At 46.7% G+C, this 19,747-nt stretch overlaps 1 protein-coding gene across 2 annotated transcripts in view; it reads right to left on the minus strand.

The window, feature by feature from the left end:
* Positions 1-16,269, minus strand: part of LOC131402552 (ral guanine nucleotide dissociation stimulator-like) — a 220,116-nt gene extending 203,847 nt beyond the window's left edge. Inside the window, exons 1-5 of one of the 2 annotated variants that reach the window (XM_058537238.1) lie at positions 16,047-16,269; positions 14,498-14,566; positions 13,999-14,073; positions 12,909-13,030; positions 12,612-12,706 (exon numbers count right to left, since the gene is read on the minus strand). In XM_058537238.1, coding sequence (XP_058393221.1) covers positions 12,688-12,706; positions 12,909-13,030; positions 13,999-14,073; positions 14,498-14,566; positions 16,047-16,076 — 315 coding nt within the window. In that variant the 5' untranslated portion in view covers positions 16,077-16,269 and the 3' untranslated portion in view covers positions 12,612-12,687. Of the gene's footprint in view, positions 1-12,611; positions 12,707-12,908; positions 13,031-13,998; positions 14,074-14,497; positions 14,567-16,046 lie in introns of those variants that run through there. The other variant, XM_058537237.1, reaches the window with a different exon arrangement.
* Positions 16,270-19,747: the final 3,478 nt, after the last annotated feature.

Genomic DNA, 19,747 nt, shown 5'->3' on the forward strand with positions numbered 1-19,747 from the left:
TGCCAGCCATGGAGAATTTTCTCACCTCATTTGGATCTTCCACCCTCCTGTATCCTGGAGAAGTATCTCTCAAACTGCCCTGTGCTTCACAATCATTTGGAGGGTTGTTAAAACACCAATTGCTGGACATCAACCCAAGTAGGCCTGGGGAGGGCCAAGAATTTGCACTTCTAAGTGTTCCCAGATGCTGCTGATGCTGCTGGCACAGGCACCACACATTGAGAACTAGGTTCTGGGACATCAAGCTGATTTGAGTCAAGGACAGAAAGGACTATGAAGACTAGATGGTTGTGTGCCCAGAGCATAGCAATTTAGTGCCTCATCTCTAATGAAATCACGTTCCTCTCAGCAATTTGATGCTCATTTCACTTGCACACCCAAGTGCCATCTTCACTCAAATATTCTCCTGTTCATAAATAAATAACTCACACATGCCATATTCCCATCACATAGTTCTAGCTACTGTAAAAAACCATTTTTCCTCTCCTGACTCTTCTTCTTTCCTCCTACTCCTCCCTGTTAATTTGGGCTCCACCATCTGACTTAACACAATAGACGCTTCTTAGAAGTCAATCTTGCTCTCACATTGGTTCCACATCCACACCCTCTTCTAGGCTATCCCATCCATTTCCCTGGCTTCAAATACCATTAATGAACTCGAAATGCTCATAGAATCAGCATAGACCTGGCTTCAACCCTGAGATCCAAATACCCTTCTGCCCACTCACCACATCAGTGCTAACTTGATGACTCAGCTCACAGTTAGCGGGTCCCAAGTTGAACCAATCGGTTCTCCAAATAATCACCCATATCTCAGGGTCCCCTAATCTCACTTGTTTGTACTGATATCCTGTCTACACCTGAGTGTCATTCTGGACACCCTGCCACCCCCACTCACATATCAGTGAACCATCCATCTACCCTCCTGAATCCACCTAAAGATTCTCCACTTTTGAATAATTCTTGAGCACCTTTCAGATTTCCTACAAAATACCATTTCCACAGAGTGACCTTTCCTTATCCCGCCATCAAAATTAATGTCATTTTCTCTGTTAATTTTTAAAGTTTTTAATTGTATGTGTATTATCATCTATTTCTCTCATAGTGTTTTTCTCACTAAATTGGATACTCCAAGAAGTGAAGACTGATGTGGACTGTAATGTTTTACACTGCCGTATTCACTCACTGCTTTGCCCTTAGAAGGTGCACAACATATTTATTGAAAGAAATTATTCAAACTCCAAAAAGTACTTTCTAAATCTTTCAAACAAATTCACTCAACTACAGTTATACAAGGATAGAATCTCTTTGGTGGTAGACGGCAATAAATTATCACTAAGATTGCAAATCCTTTCTGTCTGTAATTCATTTTAAGACTCTAGCCACAATAATCTATTTAAAATGTAAACCTAATAAGTGCACCTTTCCTTTACAATCTCTCATTTCTGTTTTCAGATTCTTTTTAAAGGTGAAGTCATACATCTGACTTCATCCCTGTTGTCCTGCAATAATCATTTATACCATCTCTTTCACTCTCCAACATGTCCCAGTTTGGAGGGAAAATTATTTGATCCTCCCATTTATAGAGCACCTATTATAAGCCAAGTTATGTACTAAAATCCATGATCCAGAATTTAACTTAAAAATTCACTTCCCCTGTTGATTTTAATCTTGGTGAGAGGAATGAGTTAATAAAGAGATGGATGAATGTCTAATATAGTGTTAGGTATAATTAGATCCTGTAATAAAGAGTAAGGGCTACGCAGAGATACAGAAACAGAGGGAGGGATGGAGGAAGAACAGTAAGGAAGGATAAAGGGAAAGAAATTACCTACAATTATTTCATTTATTTATTCATTTTGTGAGGAAGATCAGCCCTGAGCTAACATCCATGCCAATCCTCCTCTTTTTTTTGCTGAGGAAGACTTGCCCTGTGTTATCATCTGTGCCCATCTTCCTCAACTTCATATGAGACGCCGATACAGCATGGCCTGACAAGTGGTGCGTTGGTGCTTTCCCAGGACCTGAACCTGGGCCTCCAGCAGCAGAGTGTGAACACTTAACTGCTACGCCAGGGGAGCCGGCCCACCTACAATTAGATGATGCAGAGATTAAGGAAGGACTAACGGATGAGGTGATATTTGAGCACAAAACTGAATTTTTTTTAAAAAGGCCAATCACATTGTGGGTAAAAGATTTTCCAGAGACGAGAACAATGTCAACAGTGCAGAGATGAATACTACTTCCACTTCGCAGTGATGTTTTTGGTTAAAAACAAAACAAACCAAATGTCTGGCCTATTATCCCAAGGAAGCTCCCTATACAGAAAAGTACAACACCTTGATCATTACTTAACAAACATTAACACCTAGGAAACAACTTTCAATAAGTTATCTTCTTGTTTTAAGAGCTACTGCCTGCTCACTTAAAGAGGTTTCACAGAAGCACAAAGTGTACAAATGGACACTCTTGCTGTCCATATGGATTCCACACTCACCAGAATAGGCTGGCTTGGAAAACAGGTTGATGCAGGTTTCTCCATGGCTTCAGAGTTCTCCTGCTCACACCACTCCTGATATGCAGACAGCCCGTGGAATGCTGGAAAATGCAAGGACTTCTGCCTCTGATTCCCCTTTTATTGAGGAAAGGAGTGGATAATCCAATCTGTGGATAATCCAGGGGAGACATCCTGTCTCTTATCAATGGGATTTGAGAGATTCCTAAAGATTTATACCTAAAAAAATAATGTTGGGTTATTGACACTGTCAGATACTGTTGATATGAAAACATTTAATACAATTGTGTGGGCAGGTGGTATTTGCAGTTTCTATCAACATTTTAATGTTTCCTTTTCCTTCCACTAATAATATTTTCTCTAAAAATAGGAATGGAAGTTTATATGTACAAAAATGTCCATACCACTTATGTTTTAATAGGAAAAAATAGAGACTGTGTAAACGTTTATCAATGAAAGAATGTCCAAAATATTTATTAGCAATTCTCTAGAATATATCACACAGCCATTAACAAGAAATTAGTATTTTGTGCATTTACATCTCATGTAATTACCAGTAAACTTGTAATTATTTCAACCGTCTTACTCTTTCCCTTCCCTTTGACCTGAATAATTAATGTTCCTTTACTTTCTTTACTTCACTGATGTTGATTTAACTCTTTTGTTATTCTGTTATTTCCTCTATAAACTTATTACTTGGAATCATATAGAAATCTTTAATTGCACTAATGGTTAAATTCTGAATCCTTAATACAGTCTAATGTGAATAATTACTTTTACCATCTCCCCGAAATGCTAATACGTTCAACACTTTCAATTCTATTTTTAACCTTCTTGTCATTTGTATTACTGTTTTTATGCATTTCATTTTACATATATTTTAATCTCCATGAGAGATTTCTAGAATTACTTCCCGAAATAAAATTCATTTATATTTATTTATAAATTATCCTTTCCTTTCCTCTTCAGTCCTTCCTGTTTTCCTGGTTTTCAAGCTGGGTTAATTTTCCATTGGAGGTGATAACTCACTGCAGTATTTTGTCTAATTCAAGGCTGCTAACAATGAAAAGTTTCACTTTAAGATTTTCTGGGGCATCTTTATTTGGGACACTATTGTTGCTGGGTGTAGAATTCTGGTTTGACATGAGATTTCTTTTAGCATTTTAAAAATGCTGCTCTGTGGATGTCTATCTTATTTTCTTTATGGTTAGAAATCACCAATTGGCCTTTTTCTTGCTTATTTGGCCTCTCTTGTCCCTAAAATACTTTACATTAACTTTGGTTTTTAGACCATAGTTTAGTTCATTAATATTTCCTGTGTAGTCACTCTGCTTGGGAAATGTTGAATTAATTGAATCTGTGGATTGCTGTCTTTCATCAACTTGGAACATGCTTGTGTATTTTCACTTCTGATATCAATTCCTCCCCACATTCTCTCTACTCTCCATTTAATCACACCCCATGTGTCTTTTAATTCTACCCTGAAATTTCCAATGCCATTGGCCCTATGGTTTTCTTGGGAGATTTGCTCGTGGACTGTCTTCCATTTTAGTAAACCAGCCTTTTGCTGGAATCAAGTCCTTCTTAATTACTTAAATTCTTAATTTCAGTTCTAACATAAACACAATATATCGCTTTAATTTATTAAAAAAGAGATAGCAGAGCAGTTTGACAATGAGAAAATGATTTCCTTTTAATTCAATAAAGCTCAAATAGATGGGAGAATATTATATATTGGATCATATTAAGATATATGAGGAGCCACTATTCATTAAAATTCACCAGCAAGACAGAGGAGGCGGAAAACCTGGGTTTCTTCTTCTTTGTACTGATGTGGACTGCATTTTGAAATGATAATATTTATATTTCTTGAGTTAAAGAAAATGTTATAAAATCCGGTTTCATCTGTTTGTATTTACTTACTTTAACATGTGTTCTGGAAAATTTAAATGACATAGGTCACATTGTGATATCTCTGTTGATCTTGTTTGGATAGAGCCATGATATGATGATTAATTTTAGCTGTCAACTTGACTAGACACAGGGGTGCCCAGATAGACTGTGAAGAATTATTGCTGGGTGTGTCTGTGAGAATGTTTCTGGAAGACATTATCATTTGATTCCATGGTCTACATAAACAAACTCACCCTCACTAGAGTGCGTGGGCATCATCAAATCTGTTGTGGGCTCAATAGAGCAAAAAACAAAGAAAGACTGAATCTATTGTCTCTTCCTGAGCTGGGATGTCCATCTTTTCCTGCACTTGGACATCAAAGGTCCTGGTTCTCAGGCCTTCAGAATTTGACTGAATTATATCACTGGTTTTTCTGGTTCTCCAGCTTGCAGATGGCATATTGTGGGACTTCTCAACCTCCATAACCTTGTGAGCTAATTCTTACAATAAATTTCGACTTCTATATGTTTATATATATTCTATGGTTGTATTTCTCTAGAGAATCCTGACTAATACACATGGATAACAAACTGCATATTAAGTGCACATGGAGAAACTTTCCCGAGGCATAGGAGGCTCCCCCAATCCCCAGGAGGAAGCAACTCATCCCATCCAGGCAGCAGGCATGAGCACGTGCAATCACACACACACGCACACACACACATATACACACAAGTAATTTGAAAATGCGCTCAAGCTCAAACTCTCACTCTCTGCCTTATTGTTCATCACAGCAGTGATTTCACCATGGCATGTTATACATCCTTTGCCATTTATGATATCTTTCCTCCCACTAAGACTAAACCAAACAGGGGCAGTGAGTCTATTTAGTTATTTTGTAGATCACAGGTTTTACACCAGAGCTTTGCATGTAGTAAGTGCTCTAAAAATAGAATGGCCAAATAGTTTTCCCTCCAAACTGGAACATATCAGGGAATGAAAAGGGTAATATTAATAATTATGATAAGACAACAGGAGAAATATGTGCTGAAGACAGAAATGGAGGATTTAAAAGTTAAGATGGACTGATCACTTTTGCATTTTAAACAGATCATTGTGACTAGAATCTCATGATTGGATTACGAGGAGAAAGGATTTGGAATCTTAAGCTACTTCTGCTAATTTATTGCAGTGTAGCACCTAAAGGTGGTATCTTTGCACAAGAGTAGTTAAGTGGAGTGGCCGGTCCCGTGGCTTAGTGGTTAAGTGTGTGTGCTCCGCTGCTGGCGACTGTGGTACGGAAACCCAGGTGGGCTTCTCCAGCCATGCTGAGGCCGAGTCCCACATACAGCAACTAGAAGTATGTGTAACTATGACATACAACTATCTGCTGGGGCTTTGGGGAAAAAAAAGAGGAGGTCTGACATTAGATGTTAGCTCAAAGCCGGTCTTCCTCAGCAAAAACAGGAGGATTAGCATGGATGTTAGATCAGGGCTGATCTTCCTCGGGGAAAAAAAAAAGAATAGTTAAGTGGATGGATTTAAAATATTTCATGAAGCAAAGTTTTAGTGTTTGAATTTTATAAATATATATGAATATAAATTATATATTGTACACATAATATATGTGAGCCCTTTTTGTGTGCAAAGCCATATGTGAACACTATTGTGGGAAAATTTGGAAAATCCACATTAGTCTTGTCTTCATGGAATATCTAATTTAGTGAGAAAGAACTAAATCTTGAAAGAAATAGATAATAATGCACATATAACTAAAATAGAAAAAAAATCAACGAAGAGGAAAAATGGAGTTTTGTAATTTAGGTTATTGGAGCAGGAGTGTTCATTGTCTGGAAGTGATATTTTGTATGAGGTCTGAAAGGTGATTAGAAATAAATCAGAAGTGGATAACCTGTAGGTAGATTCAGAATGGTGGATGGATGGTTCATTGCTATGTGAATGGGGGGTGGCAGGGTGTCCAGGGTGACATCCAGGGGTAGACAGGTTATTACCAAAAATAAGTGAGTTTGGGGACACTGAGAGAGAAGCCAATTATTTGGGTAAGTGACTTGTTCAACTTGGGACCTGGTCATTGTGAGTTATCACTGATGTGGTGAATGTGAAGGTGGATAAATGGGTCTGGGGTTCAGAGTTAGTCTCTGCTGATTCTTTGGACATGTTTGGCTCATTAGTGGTATTTGAAGCCAAGGAAATGGATGGGGTTGCCCCAGAAGGAGGGTGCAGTTGTGGAACAGGTGTCAGAGCAGTGCTGACTTTTGGGAAGCATCAGTCATTGTGGGGTGGTAATAAAGAGAAGCCTGGAAGTTGCTCAGGACATTTAGACAGACATGAGCAAGACAGTGAGGGTGGTGGATCCCAAGGACAAATGGTCTTTTAAAAGGACATTGGAGTCCGCAATGTCATGTGCTACTGCAGAGCATGTCAGAAAAATCATGAAAAGTCCCCAGTGGATTAGTAAGAGACACGGCTTGTGAGGTTAGCAAGAGAAGTATCCACAGAATGGGGATAGGGTTGGGTGGGCACTGTGGAAACAGAGGCATTGGGATGTATGTGAACTTTTCACAATGGATCCCTGGCAGGAGGAGGAGAGGAGGGGCGTGGAGGGTGAGGACTATTAGGACCGCTGGCTGAGAGATTAGTTTGTAGACGGTAGAGATTTGTGCATATTTGAAACCTGAGGGATGATTCCAGTAGGGAAGTTATGGAAAGCACAACAAATATTGAGGGCATGATGTCATTGAAATGGAAGGATAAGATAAAAATCAGAGTGGTTTCAGCCAAAAAATCAATTTCTTTGGATATAATAACAGAAAAGTTGTGATAAATGAATTCCTTATGAGGAATATTTGTAGATCTGATGACTAGAGAGTGAAATAGTTCCTGTCTGGTGGTTAACAATTTATCTGTGAAATATGGAGGAGGTCGGAATATAGAAATTTATGGAACTCAAGAAATGGAAAAAATGAGCAGAGCATTCAGGAAGCATTAGAGAAATGCATATAGGTCCATTGGTTGCTGTTGATACTCTGTTGGGATCCACAGGCTCCTGGTGCATTCTCTGTTCAGTGCAAGTGTCAACATGACATGGCAGGTATTTGAAATCATCTGAAGTGTGCGGGTGGATATGATGGCAAAAAAGTATCTGGGACTATGGTCAGTGGATGATTGAAATGATGGACTGTGAATCTGAGATTACTAGAAAAGATTAGGAGAAGAAAAGTAAGAGGCTTGTGAAGATATTCCTACGGGAGTAATCTAGTTTATTGAAGAACGGTTATTTAGAATGGATTTCTTTGTGTACAAACTGGAAATGTGGAAATTTGTGTTGGGAATATGGTGTTTCTGAATTACTGACTGGTGAGCAGGAGAATTTTGGGTGAAGATAGGATCAGGGTGTGGAAGTGAATGACTAAGGATGGAGTAGTGAATAATTTCATTAGAGATGAGGCAGTGAAAGGAGCTCTGGAGTCCTTGGAACTCTGTGTCCCAATAACAGTGTGCTGTGGGACACCAGCATGTGTGTATTTGACCATGACAGAGAGAGGAAGAGAGGAACGTCCTGAAGCAAGATGACGGAGGGAAGTTGGTCTGGATTTGACACTGGATAATGACCTTGAGCTTTCTGTCCTTGTCTCACATCAGCTTGATGATGTCACTGAATCCTGTTCTCCATGTGTGGTCCGTGTACCAGCAGCTGATCATCACATCTTAGACATGAAAATTCTCTATTCCTTCCCCAGACCTACTTGGTTTCAGATCCAGCAGTCTGAGTTTTAAAAACTCTCCAATGATTGTGATGCACAGTGTGATTTGAGACACATGTTTCCAGGGAGAGGAGGAGGGTGGAATATCCACGTGAGCTGAGAACGTTCTCCATGGATGGTAGTCTTCATCCTCCATTTTGTTGAAATTTCACATTTAATTTTGTTTTGAAAGAGAAAGCTCCAAAAATATTCCCCGACTTCATAGTGGAAACAGTAAGACCATGAAACTAAACCCAATCAGAAAACTGATGATCTATGCACCCTGAAGCCTAAGCAGCTGCATATTCCAGAGTCCAGTTGCTGGAATAACTTCCCATCCTGGTGGTGAGGTCAGGTGCAGTCAGTGGGAGCAGACCATGGAGAAGCCGCGGCAAGTCTGTGGATACAGCAGACTGCAGGGACTCCAGGCCTGCAGCAGTGAGGGAGAACTCTTAAGTTCTTGGGAGTCACAAATACCTTCAAAACAGTCACACAGTCTGGTCCATGTGAATCCCTGGACCATGCAGGGGTCGAGGGATCTGCACACCAGCCCTGATCCCACACTGGCTCGCTGTACATATTGGGCAGACATGAGTCCAAGAATGGGTCTGGGTCGCTCACAGACCCTCTGCAGGCAACAGGCATCTTCTAGAGATATCAGGAGACAGACACAGAACGTGAGGAAAAGCGTGGGAGAGACTGACTGTGGTTTCGATGACAGACGATATTGCCGTGGAGGCAGAGAGAGCAAGGAGCCAAGAAAGGCATCCTGAAAACAATGAGGAAAGCAACATTGGTGCTGAAGAAAAGGTGAGTGGTGCCGTTGAGAAATTCCCCATTAGACAGGCTTGACTCTCACAGCATCTCTTTGTAACGTCCATCATGATCTTGACCTTTCATGGTAAACCTCAATTTTTCTTTACCATGAGTTTTCTCCTTTTTATATTAAAATTGATAGGATAATTGAAGCTGAGGAATTAGTGTTTTGAACTTATATTTGTTTTTTCTAGAACTTACACTCAATGAAGTGATGATATCTACTAGAATGAGATTTGTCTTTGAATGTATATTAAATCCGATTCCATAAATTTTTATTATGATTTTGTATCTAATTTTTTTTTGTTTTTTTGCGGAGAAAGATTTACCCTGAGCTAACATTTGTTGCCAATCTTCCTCTACTTTTTGTGTGGGTCACCATCACGGCATGGCTGCTAATGAGTGTTGTAGGTCCGTGCCTAGTAACTGAACGTGGGCCACCAAAGCAGAACATGCCAAACTTAACCACTTGGCCAGGGGCCAGTACGATTATTTTGCATCTAATTATAAAGTAAAATCCATCAGTCTTTCTCTTCATGGTCCCATGGTAATTCAGACATAGGTGATTTCTATATCATGAATTAAGTATCTCTTATCTGTTACTTGGCAAACTTGTGTAGCTTTGATTTTGGAATCTCAAGAATGAGCATACTCCCCTGGGGGCATTATTTTCCACTTAGAGAACCTTGGCAACAGGCTCATTGCCTTCCTTCCCACACTAGATCCAGAGTCATGGAAATGTGTTCGCCTTGCACACAGCACAGAGCACATAGGAATTACTCAACAAACATGTGATAAGTGAATAATTGGTGGCATCATCAGGTCATTCACAGAAGCCAGACTGAGAGAGAGCTTCCTTAGGTCAGGAAGGAGAAGCATTCCTTTATATTTGTGATGTTTTAATTTGTAACATTGTAATGTGAACACCAAGTATACTGTTTTTATCAAAAGTGTGTTCTGAAGGTTTTCAAAAATCTCTAAAACTCAGAGTAGAGAAATATCAATCTCTGTGAACCTGTTACTTGCTTCAAACATTGTCAACTCGTATACCATCTGACTTTGTTTATCCTCACACCAAGACCCTAAGAATTAACCAGAGGAGATGGCTGAGAGCACATCATTTCAGTTGTAAATATTTCAGTTTCTCGTACAGATGAGGGATTTTTGGAACACAAACACAATAACGTTATCACACACTAAAATAAAAATGTCATTCGGATAATCAACTATTTAGTCAGTTTCCAAAGTCTCCCAGTTTTGTCAAGGTTATTTCCTGGTTTTACATTTTATTTGAGTCACGATCTTAATGAAACCCTTCTTTTGCAATTGGTTGATCTGTTTCTGAAGTCACTTTTAATCTCTTAGTAGTTCATGCATCTTGGGATTTGGGTGGGATATGAGTGTGTGTGTTTGTGTTGTCTACACGGATGTGTTAATTCTTTCTTTCCTGGATGGCAGTGCCTTGAAAGGAAGGGCCTGGGCTGTGGGAACTAAGATTTCTACTCTGCTTCTGGCTGAACTGAAAAGGCCTCCCTGGATGACACTTGCAGCCTTCAGAAAGGAGGGGGAAGAGGTACCAAGATATTCAAGGCAATGGCCCTTGTCTTACAGGGTGTTTCCAGGGCATGATGTTCAAAATGCTGGGTGCTCACCCTTTAGCTCCAGGTCGTGGGGTGGGTTCTTGGCATGAGCTCTGAGCAGTGTCTTTTAACCACCCACCTGGGGAGCATTTCACCATTTTAATTGGTATGGTTGTGTCTGTGGTGTCTAAGATTGGTGGCATTCCCCTGCTGGACCCACTTCTATACCTGCCCCTCTCCTGCCTCATCTTTCAAAACTCCCAACAGGAAAGTTTCACATCCCTGTAACACAAATCCATATAACCACAGCACAGACTGGGGAAAAGAATACAGCTGTCCCAGGGGCTATGTGCTCTATTCCCTCAGGCCCACCTGCCCCTTTGGGACAAGTCAGTAACAAGACGACTGAGTGTGTAAACTAGTGATTGTCTGAGACCAGGGACCTCAGAACCACATGCGCCCAGATGTCACCCAGGGCAGCAAGGGACGGTGTGGGTCATTCAGTGGATAAGATTAAGGTCTCTTGTCCTGGCAAACCAGAGCTTACCCCTGATCCATCAGGCCCAGCTGGGGAGGAATGGCTACGGTGTGCCTAACAGAAAGGCTAAGGGCCTTCTTGGGAAGTTTTGCCCAAATAGAATCATACAAAGCTGTGCAGGGATGCTGGAAGTCCTAGTTCACAGGGAGCAGTGAGGTTTATGGAACAAAGTCCTGTTGTAGGTTTAAAAGCTGCATCATGAATCTTTCCCTCTGGATATAAAACAAGCGGGAAAAGGACTTCCAAGTACATGGGCCAGGATCACAGGAGGATTCCAATCTAGGCAAAGGGTGAACAGGGAGCCCTAGAGGCGACCTGATGGGGATGTCCTGTGGGCCCTTAGTCCATCTGCACATGGTCTTCCTCTGTCCTTGTCCGTTACACATGCAAACATTTATCTTTTTTCATTTATTTCTCATTTAGTGTTGATGCAAATCCAGAGACTGGTTAGAAAATGGCAAGTTCCAATATCTGATCAAAGAAACCTCAACAAGAGAAGCAAAATCTTTCCTTCTTCCTGGAAAGCTGTAGAAAGACAGCCACTGTCCTGGGGAAGGACATGGTCCTGGTAGGTGCTATTTGAAAGACACCCACATTTCAGTGGTTATTGCTCTGCCTGGGAAAGTCCCTCCAACCTCTACCTCCAGGGAGATCTGAGGGGCTGTCTCTGCTCCTGGCCCAGGTGAACCACACAGAAATGCACCTCTCCTCTGAGGAAGGAAGACTTGAGGGTTTCATTCAGTAGCCAGGGTGGAGGCTGGCCCTCCTCCCTTCTCCCACATACAATAAGCTGTGAGCATACACAAGTTCTTAATTCAAGGAGGAAATTGAGATTCTGTGTCTCATTTACATGAGCATAAGAAGTGAAAGAACCACACCACAACACCCAGGCTGTGACAGAAACAGGATATATCGTAAGAGTCAAATCTACCATTTACTAGTAAAGAAATAATATCACTCCTCCCCAATGGGTTAACAGTCGCTGGGGTGCTGATGTCAGGGAGTTGGAGGTGGTGGTTCCCTCCCTCTGGGGCTTTAGGGAAAACCAGGGAAAGTCTTAGGATGTGCTCCTCCACTCAGGGTGAGAAGAGCTGGCCCGGTGCACCCCGAGGGCGCCAGTGTCCCTGCTGGTCAGGAGGAGCTGCACTTGTGGTCTCCAGAGTGTGACGGCTCATCGTCAAGGGCGTGGTGGCTGAAGAGAAGAAACAGACTATTTTGGGGTCCCTCCCTGAGATTCATGGCACACCTCCCTGCACCCCTGCACTTTTATCCAAACCCTGTGCAGAGTGCTCAGTCCATCAACAGCACCTCATTTGTCGCTGATGCAGGAGGCATCATTTAGCATCACCCATTTCAGAGGAGGCAACTGAATCCCAGAGACGAGAGGGGAGCAGCCTGTCCCAGACCTGGTCAGCAGTGGAGCTGGGATCCAGGCCCATGCTTAGGCCTAAGCTGTACTGAGCCCCTGGATGCAGTTGCTGCTGGTCCCAACACTCACTCGGCCCTAAACTGGAGGATGTCTGGTTCCTCTTTCTCTTGAAGAGCCGCATTTTGCTCGCCTTCTGTTGTGCGGACTCCAGCTAGCAGGAGACCCAGTAGCTACAGGATAGAGTGGACCTGTGAGGTACCAGGAGCCACACCTCAGGTGCCCCTCCCAGAGCCTGCCAGCAGCTGAATCCCAGTGCCCCATGGGCCACCCCGCTACGAGTTCTGTGGCTGATTAGCGAGCCAGGCCACAGGCTCTGGAGCTGGCCATCAGACAGAGTCTGCCCTGCCCTCACCCAACTCCTGTCCCCCTCACCTCTCATGGACACTGATGGGCTCCATGACCTGGAACCAGGCCCCAAATCGCTCTTTGGGCTCCAGGTCATACGCATTTGCAGCCTGCTGGAGCAGCTGGATCCTCCTGATGACTTTTAATTTCTGGGAGGAAGGACAGGATGCAGATAGAGCTTGGGTGGGGAACCCTGCCAGGGACTTGTGCGGAGTGAGGATCTGGTCTGGGGTCTGTGCTCACTCGGGAACCCTCCTTCCTTCCCACTCCATTCAGGACTTGCCTGTCCTCACAGTTGGCTGGAATTTGTTCCTTATCCAGGAAGGTGTCTTTGATGTCAGCCCCTCACACACACGCCAACGTGATGGGATTCCCAGCTTTGTGGATCTGACTCTCCCAATGAACGTAAGACCCAAGGGATGAGGCCAGAGAAAGTCTTGCCAGGGGAGGTCTGTGATTTCCACTTCCCCACCCTCCCACAGCTGCTCACCTCATACCATTTCTGGAAGTTGACCCGATTTCCCTTGAAGGGAGACAGGTAATGTCCATCAGAAACAGCCCCCTAAGCCCATAACCAACCCCCATCCCACCCCTTCTCAGGCTGCAAGAATATCAGAGCCCAGCAGAGGGCAGAGCTTCCACAAAGAGAACTTGACACTGGGCCAGGCTCTGGCCCCCAGAGCAGGAGGGACAGGGGAGCTGAGGCCAGAGATCTTATGTAGCACACCATGTCTGATGACAGATGGGGAGACTGAGGCCTCAGGGAGGAAGGGACAGTTGGACCACAGAAGTGCTTCCTCACTTGCAGGGGCTGATGGCACTACCCCAGGGGCAGGGCCTGAGTGGGAGGCTGAGTGCAGCTCAGACACAGCCTCCTGCAGCTCTGCAGGCAGGCAGCTCTGAGCTTCACTAGCCCAGGGAGCCTGGTGGGGGGCTTATGCGGAACGTCTATTCATGCATTGCTAAGATGGGCCTGACTCCCCAGCTCCCAGGGGTGGCCATGGGGCTCTCATGAGAGGAGGTTTGCCAGGTACTGAGAGCTCAGGGCCCAGTGCAGGGCTCTCGCCTCCCAAACCTCAGGATCCTGCTCCTTGGTCCCACCTCCAGGCTCACTCACTTCCAGATCATCCTCCATCCCAATGTTCAGCAGCTTCAGGTGATAGAGGAACATGCCCAGGAAGGGGACGACACCCTGTGAATTCAGGGTGGGAGTGGTGAGATGAGTCCCACCTCTCAGGTGACCCATGGACCCTCCCCCAAATCACTTCACACCATCCTCCTGCCCACTACAGACTCCCAGAGAGAGCAGCCTAGGACCCTCAGCGGCCTGCCCCCAGTTGCCCCCTCCAGGACCACTCAACTTCCCCAGTCACCTCCCAGGGGCGGCTTTTGGCAAATCCCAGAGTATGTGCTCCCTGCCCCTCCCCTCCCTAATCCATCCTGGGCACAGCCCTTCTAGGCCTCATCCTGGTCACTTACAGGGCAGGCATTTCAGGCTCTGGGGCTCCAGGAGCTGGGCTGGAGGAGGAGGGACCCCTCTCTTAAGGAGACCTCAAGCCGTGAGGAGAGAGACCCCCTCCTCTAACACCTGAACCCTCCCCCTCAGGCCCCTTCACCTGCTGCTGCTGCCTCTCCTGGGCTCCCTGGGGATCCATCTCTAGGGTGGCCCACACAGAGGTCACCTCCTGCAGGGTCAAGGACAGGCTCAGGGAGGCCATGCTCCCTTCCCCATGTCTCCCAGGCCCCTGATCCTTGACCCTGGACATCTGGTGTCTATGGCTGATCCCATTCCAGAGTGCTCTGATTCTAGATCACTCCCAGCTCCAACACTCCCTCCTCTGTGCTCTCAGTCCTGCCCAGGCCCCTAAGCCTCTCTCCTCATCAGCAAAGTGTGAGGAGGACTCCCATGCCTCCCAGGGTCCCCTGAGGACTCAGTGTCATCTGACTGTCACCAGTACTCTCCCCTCCCCCCTCGAGGAGGATGAGCACAAAGCTTCTGCTCATTCCTCTCCCCCTTGTACCTCATCACCCCTATGAGACTTACACCACAGATCATCTCCTTCCATTTCCCAGATGAGGAGACTGAGGCCCACAGAGGGGCAGTGAACTGCTCAGGGGCCCACAGAGGAGACCGTCCCCCTTCCCAGCCAAAGGGCCTGGCCCCCGACCTTCACTCCTCCTCCAGACACACCTCTGACCAATGTCCTGTCCTCTGGACTCTCGGGGTGTGTTGTGGCCCTCAATCAGCCTGAGCCATGGATTGGGAGGCACAAGGTGTCTCGGGGTCCTATCCAAGTGGATTCTGTGTTTTCCAGCCCCCTGGGATTCTCTGACATCACGCTGGACCTGAGGCCATGCCAAAGACCTCAGCTCCCTAGGATCCCCTCATGATGGACCCTGCACAGAACTCCTCCTTTATTCACTCAGGAAGGATCCCCCTTGTGCCACATCTGAGTGACAGTGTAGGGGGTGACCGGGGCACTGTGTAATGGTGACATTTGCATCCTTTTTTACTTGGAAACTTCTAATGTCCTGTCAGGAAGGTCCATTAAGAATCTGTAGGTTCCCCGATAATTCTCATTGCCATCTGGGGCATATCCTTGTCAACAAGGCACCGAGCGAGACTCACTGGTTTGTCAGCAGTGACCACTATCTGGCTAGAGTGCACAGTCCCAGAGACCACACAGTTCTGTCCCAGATCCACCATTTGGCCCAAGGCTGGGCAGCCCCTGAGTCCACAAGACCTGTGTGACCTCACAGTGCCCATCTCTGGGGCAGGCAGAGTGCCCACCCCTGCGAGCTGCAGTGAAGACAGAAGAAGCAGCAGGGGCCTGGCTTCCTGAGGACAGGCTGGGCTGCTGTAGGAAGAAAGGAACCCCCACCCACTCCATCCACCCGCCAGCCTGGAGGAAGAAGGCCAGCTGATGGGTCCACATGGAAGCCAGAGACCTGCTCATTCTGCCAGCTCTTCACCTCCTGGAACAGTCCAGCCGACATCATTGTATCTCGTGACCAAGGCCTCCTTCCCCAAACAGTCCCCACCTGCCCCTGCAGCTCACACCCCCCGCTTCCTGTCAAGCTGGACAAGACAGACCGTTATTTCTCAGGGAACCTTAAGTGAAAAACTTCCCAAAGCACATCCTGCCTTGTCCCTCCCCCCCTCACCTCCCCTCCTTCCAGATCTCCAGCCTCCATTCACCTCCTTGAGCAGCTTCCTGCTCTCCTGCTGGCTTGTTTTCATCAACTTTTTAAGTTTCGTACCATTCTTCCTGAGGAGGGAAAAAAGGAAAGAGACACTGTGGAGTGGTTTGAGGGTAAATCCCTTTTGTTTGAAAACCCAGAAGATCCAGACAGCCTGGATGAGCGTTTTCACTGTGTCCTCTGAGCCCTGAGGTGTCTGGGACTGAGGAGGGGGCTCTCCTATTGTCACCTGGGGCCTCCATTCTCTTATCCCCTCAGCAGATGTGTTTTAAACAGTATTGATTACATGTGGACAGAGAGTTCTTTTGTTGAAAACACTTGAAAATCTTCAATTTGGCTCAAGCCAGGATCTGTCACTTAGGGAAACTGATTCCTGAAGCAGAACCACTGGCCTAAGTTTTCAGAAAGACTCCAAGCCTCCAACCAGGTCAGACCCTATCGCCAGGGTTTGCTGTCTCCCAGGAGGTCCCAACTGACTGAAGGGCAATGCTAGCCCTGTGGGGGGTGTCTGGTCCACCCAGGTGGTGCTCATATGGACAGAGGCCTACCCACCTGGACACCCATCTCCATGTCTCTTTTAAACGCTGAATGGAGGGGACCTGCAGAGCCCAGAGGATGGCATGGAGTGAGGAAAGGATCCTCAAGCCCTGGCATTCCTGGGGAAGGGAAGAGAATGAGCTGTGAGGGGGAGCTGGAGCCCTGCTTCCTCTGGCTTCTGTCGCCTCATTGACGTCTCCTCTCCTGGATGAGACAGTAGCTCAGGGAACCCTGGAAAGGCACAGCTGGAAGCTGATGAAGAATACTTCCAGGGAGGAGGATTTTAGCTCAAGGTAAGGAAGGAGCCCAGGAAGGGGTGAGATTCCCACCACTGGGACCAGGAATCAGGTCATCGAGGCACTGGCAGGAGGGGCCTAATAATTGTACAAAGACTCAGACCACAGACTTCAAACATGAGAGCTGAGAAAGTAGAAGGGCAGTTCCCCTGACTCCAGAGAGGAGCTCTCAGGGCCTCCCACATCTTACCTTGGCCACCTGGATCCAGAGATCCACCACCCTGGCCCTGTCCTAGGCGGTCATGCTCGGGTCTCCAATGCAGGTGGTGACAACACATTCGACCACTCTGTTAAAGTGGGTCGTGGTGGCATGGATGGTGGGTGTCAGGTGTTCATTACCCCTGTTGTCACACTGGGACCAGATGGAGTCCAGGAAGTCGTGGGGCATCACTTTCTTGAAGAGCTCCTGGGGAGGACAGGGCATGTCACCCAGCCCTGCCACAGCCCAGCTCAGCGCCCGCAGCCCCCAGTCCCAGGCCGGGTCAGTGGTGAGAGCTAGAGCACAGGAAGCTGAGAATGTGGCCTGAGGCTTGTGGGAGTCCCTGCGTGTTGCCTGTGTCCCCTGAGGTTACCCAGAACAGGATGACCCAGGACCCGATACTGTGGCACCGGGAAGTCACATTTGTTCGCCTCCCAGTCTCACTTCCTCCAAGCACCAGAACTCGGCTACTGCTTGACCGTCTCTAGGGGCATATCCCACCCAATCTGACCATCCTGGGGTCTGACTCTTCTTTCAGATGCACATTATCCCAAGGCAGCAACAACCACAAGCTTTGTTTGTCTGCCTTGCAGTCATGAACACATGAGGTGCTTATTAGTGCTGAGGCTGTTGAGGCCTCCTGGTCAAATGAGTGAACTACCCAAGGACGAGACAGCACTTCAGTGTGCTCCCCTCCCCCACCAAACCGCAGACTCTGCCCAACTTCCTCTCTGCTCCACCTCGTCCATCTGCACAGCCACTCTGCATGGCAGCTGCTTTCATTGTCAAGCTCTACTCTCCACATGAGGACAGCAAAGGCTTGGGAGTTAAGAAAGCTGCTCAGGTCACATGAGGGTAAGCAGGGAAGCTGGACCAAGATCATGGGATTCTGGATCAGGAAATGGCAGGTGTGGGGCAGCTCATGGCACAGGGAAGGCTGACCCCACATGCCGTGAGTGCCCCGCTGTTCACCACATCAATCAGTGTCAACTGCTCTGCCACTAGCCTGGGAAGGAACTCCAAGAAGCCAGGCTTCTCCTGCCTCAGCAGGTTCTTGCTGGTCACATCCCAGCGGCAGGTGGGCTCTGGGGCTGGATCTGGCTCTGCTGTTATCTCTCCAGGTGGAGTGAGGAGTCTCCCTGGAGCCAATGGTCCAGCTGGCTCCAGCTCAGGAGCTGGCACTGGGGCTGGAGCTGATGTTGGTGGTGGCTCTGGCCCTGGAGGGACTGATGGAGGTGACACTGGCTCCAGCTCTAGCACAGGTGGTGGAACAAGAGCTGGAGCTGGATCTAGCCGTGGAGCTGGACCTTGCTCTGGCTCTGGAGCTGGAGGGAGCTCTGGAGATGATACTGCAGCAGGAGAAAGAAACAGTTTCACTCAAGTAGCTGACTTCCTCGGTCCCTGTCAAAGTCAGGAAAGACACTACTGCCATTAAGGGAACCTAGCCTTTGAAGACCCTGCAAATCATCTTCCCATACTGCAGTTTCCTCACCTTCCAGATCTGCCTCAATGGGCCTTGGATGCTCCAGCTGGACCTGGAGATAGTAGGCGTGGTCCCCAGCTCCGAGCCAGGCGAGCTGAGATGCAGAGAGGTCAGCTTCATCCTGAAGCAGGGAAAGTGCAGGGGGTCCCAGAAATCCTGCCCTGGGTCCAGGCAGGTTCCCACCAGAGAAGAGATGGCACTGGGGGAGGCAATTTGGCAACAGAGTCAGAGGCCTGGCCTTTCCCTCCACGCTTCTCATGCAAGGCACTGATGTCTGACCCTTCCCATCCTGGGGATGAGACCCTGCTCATACAGCACGTTGAAAACAGAGCCTGTCGCAACTCTCTTCCTGCTGACACTCTTCTCCTGAAGGGCCGGGACACAGCCCAGCCCAACCCTCCATGTACTTGTGCAACGGGATTAAGTAGAGGCCATTTTTTGAGCGGGTTTTTCACAGACTTCCTGTCTTGGGCCTGGAGGTGGTGGTCAGAAGAGGTGGATATGGAGAAGGGGAGACAGATTAAGATGGTTCTGTGATGGGAATGGGTCTCTTGGAGACAACTCAGCCTAGACACCCCTCTGTTTCCCAGGTGTCCTGGCACCCATCCAGAGCTCTTTGACTCCTGTCCTCCTAGAGTGGAAGCCACCAGACCTCAGCCTTCCCTTGGGAATCAAAAGATGTGTGAGACGCAAGGTTCTGACAGGCCTACCACAGCCACAGCCCCCATCTCTCCCTTCACAACTTGTTCTGTAGAGACAGGAAGCCCTTCTTCTGGACCCAAAGACCACTCACTTTTTTAGATGGGCCTGTGCTCTGCCCTCCTGGCTGGAATAAGGGAAGATGCCTCCAGCTATAAAGGAGGCTATCAGGGCATCACTTGGGATGTACCATGGAAGACAGGACCTGCGAAAGATGTCTAATGTCACTGTCTGACTCTCAGACGACAATTGAGGCACAGCGATTGTGTCTCCTTCATTCACTGACTTTGCTAAGTGTCTCCAAAAGTCCTGCATGTAGTAGGTGCTTAATCTACACACTTGAATGAATGAAGTGCAGCCAGACCATCCCAGACACTTGAGTGGGCCTAGGGCCTCTCTGGTGCCCCAGAGATCCTTAATTGGCTACCCCAAGGAAAAGGATCAGGACCAG

This window comes from Diceros bicornis, unplaced genomic scaffold (assembly GCF_020826845.1).
Source record: "Diceros bicornis minor isolate mBicDic1 unplaced genomic scaffold, mDicBic1.mat.cur scaffold_147_ctg1, whole genome shotgun sequence".
Taxonomy (NCBI): Eukaryota; Metazoa; Chordata; class Mammalia; order Perissodactyla; family Rhinocerotidae; genus Diceros; species Diceros bicornis.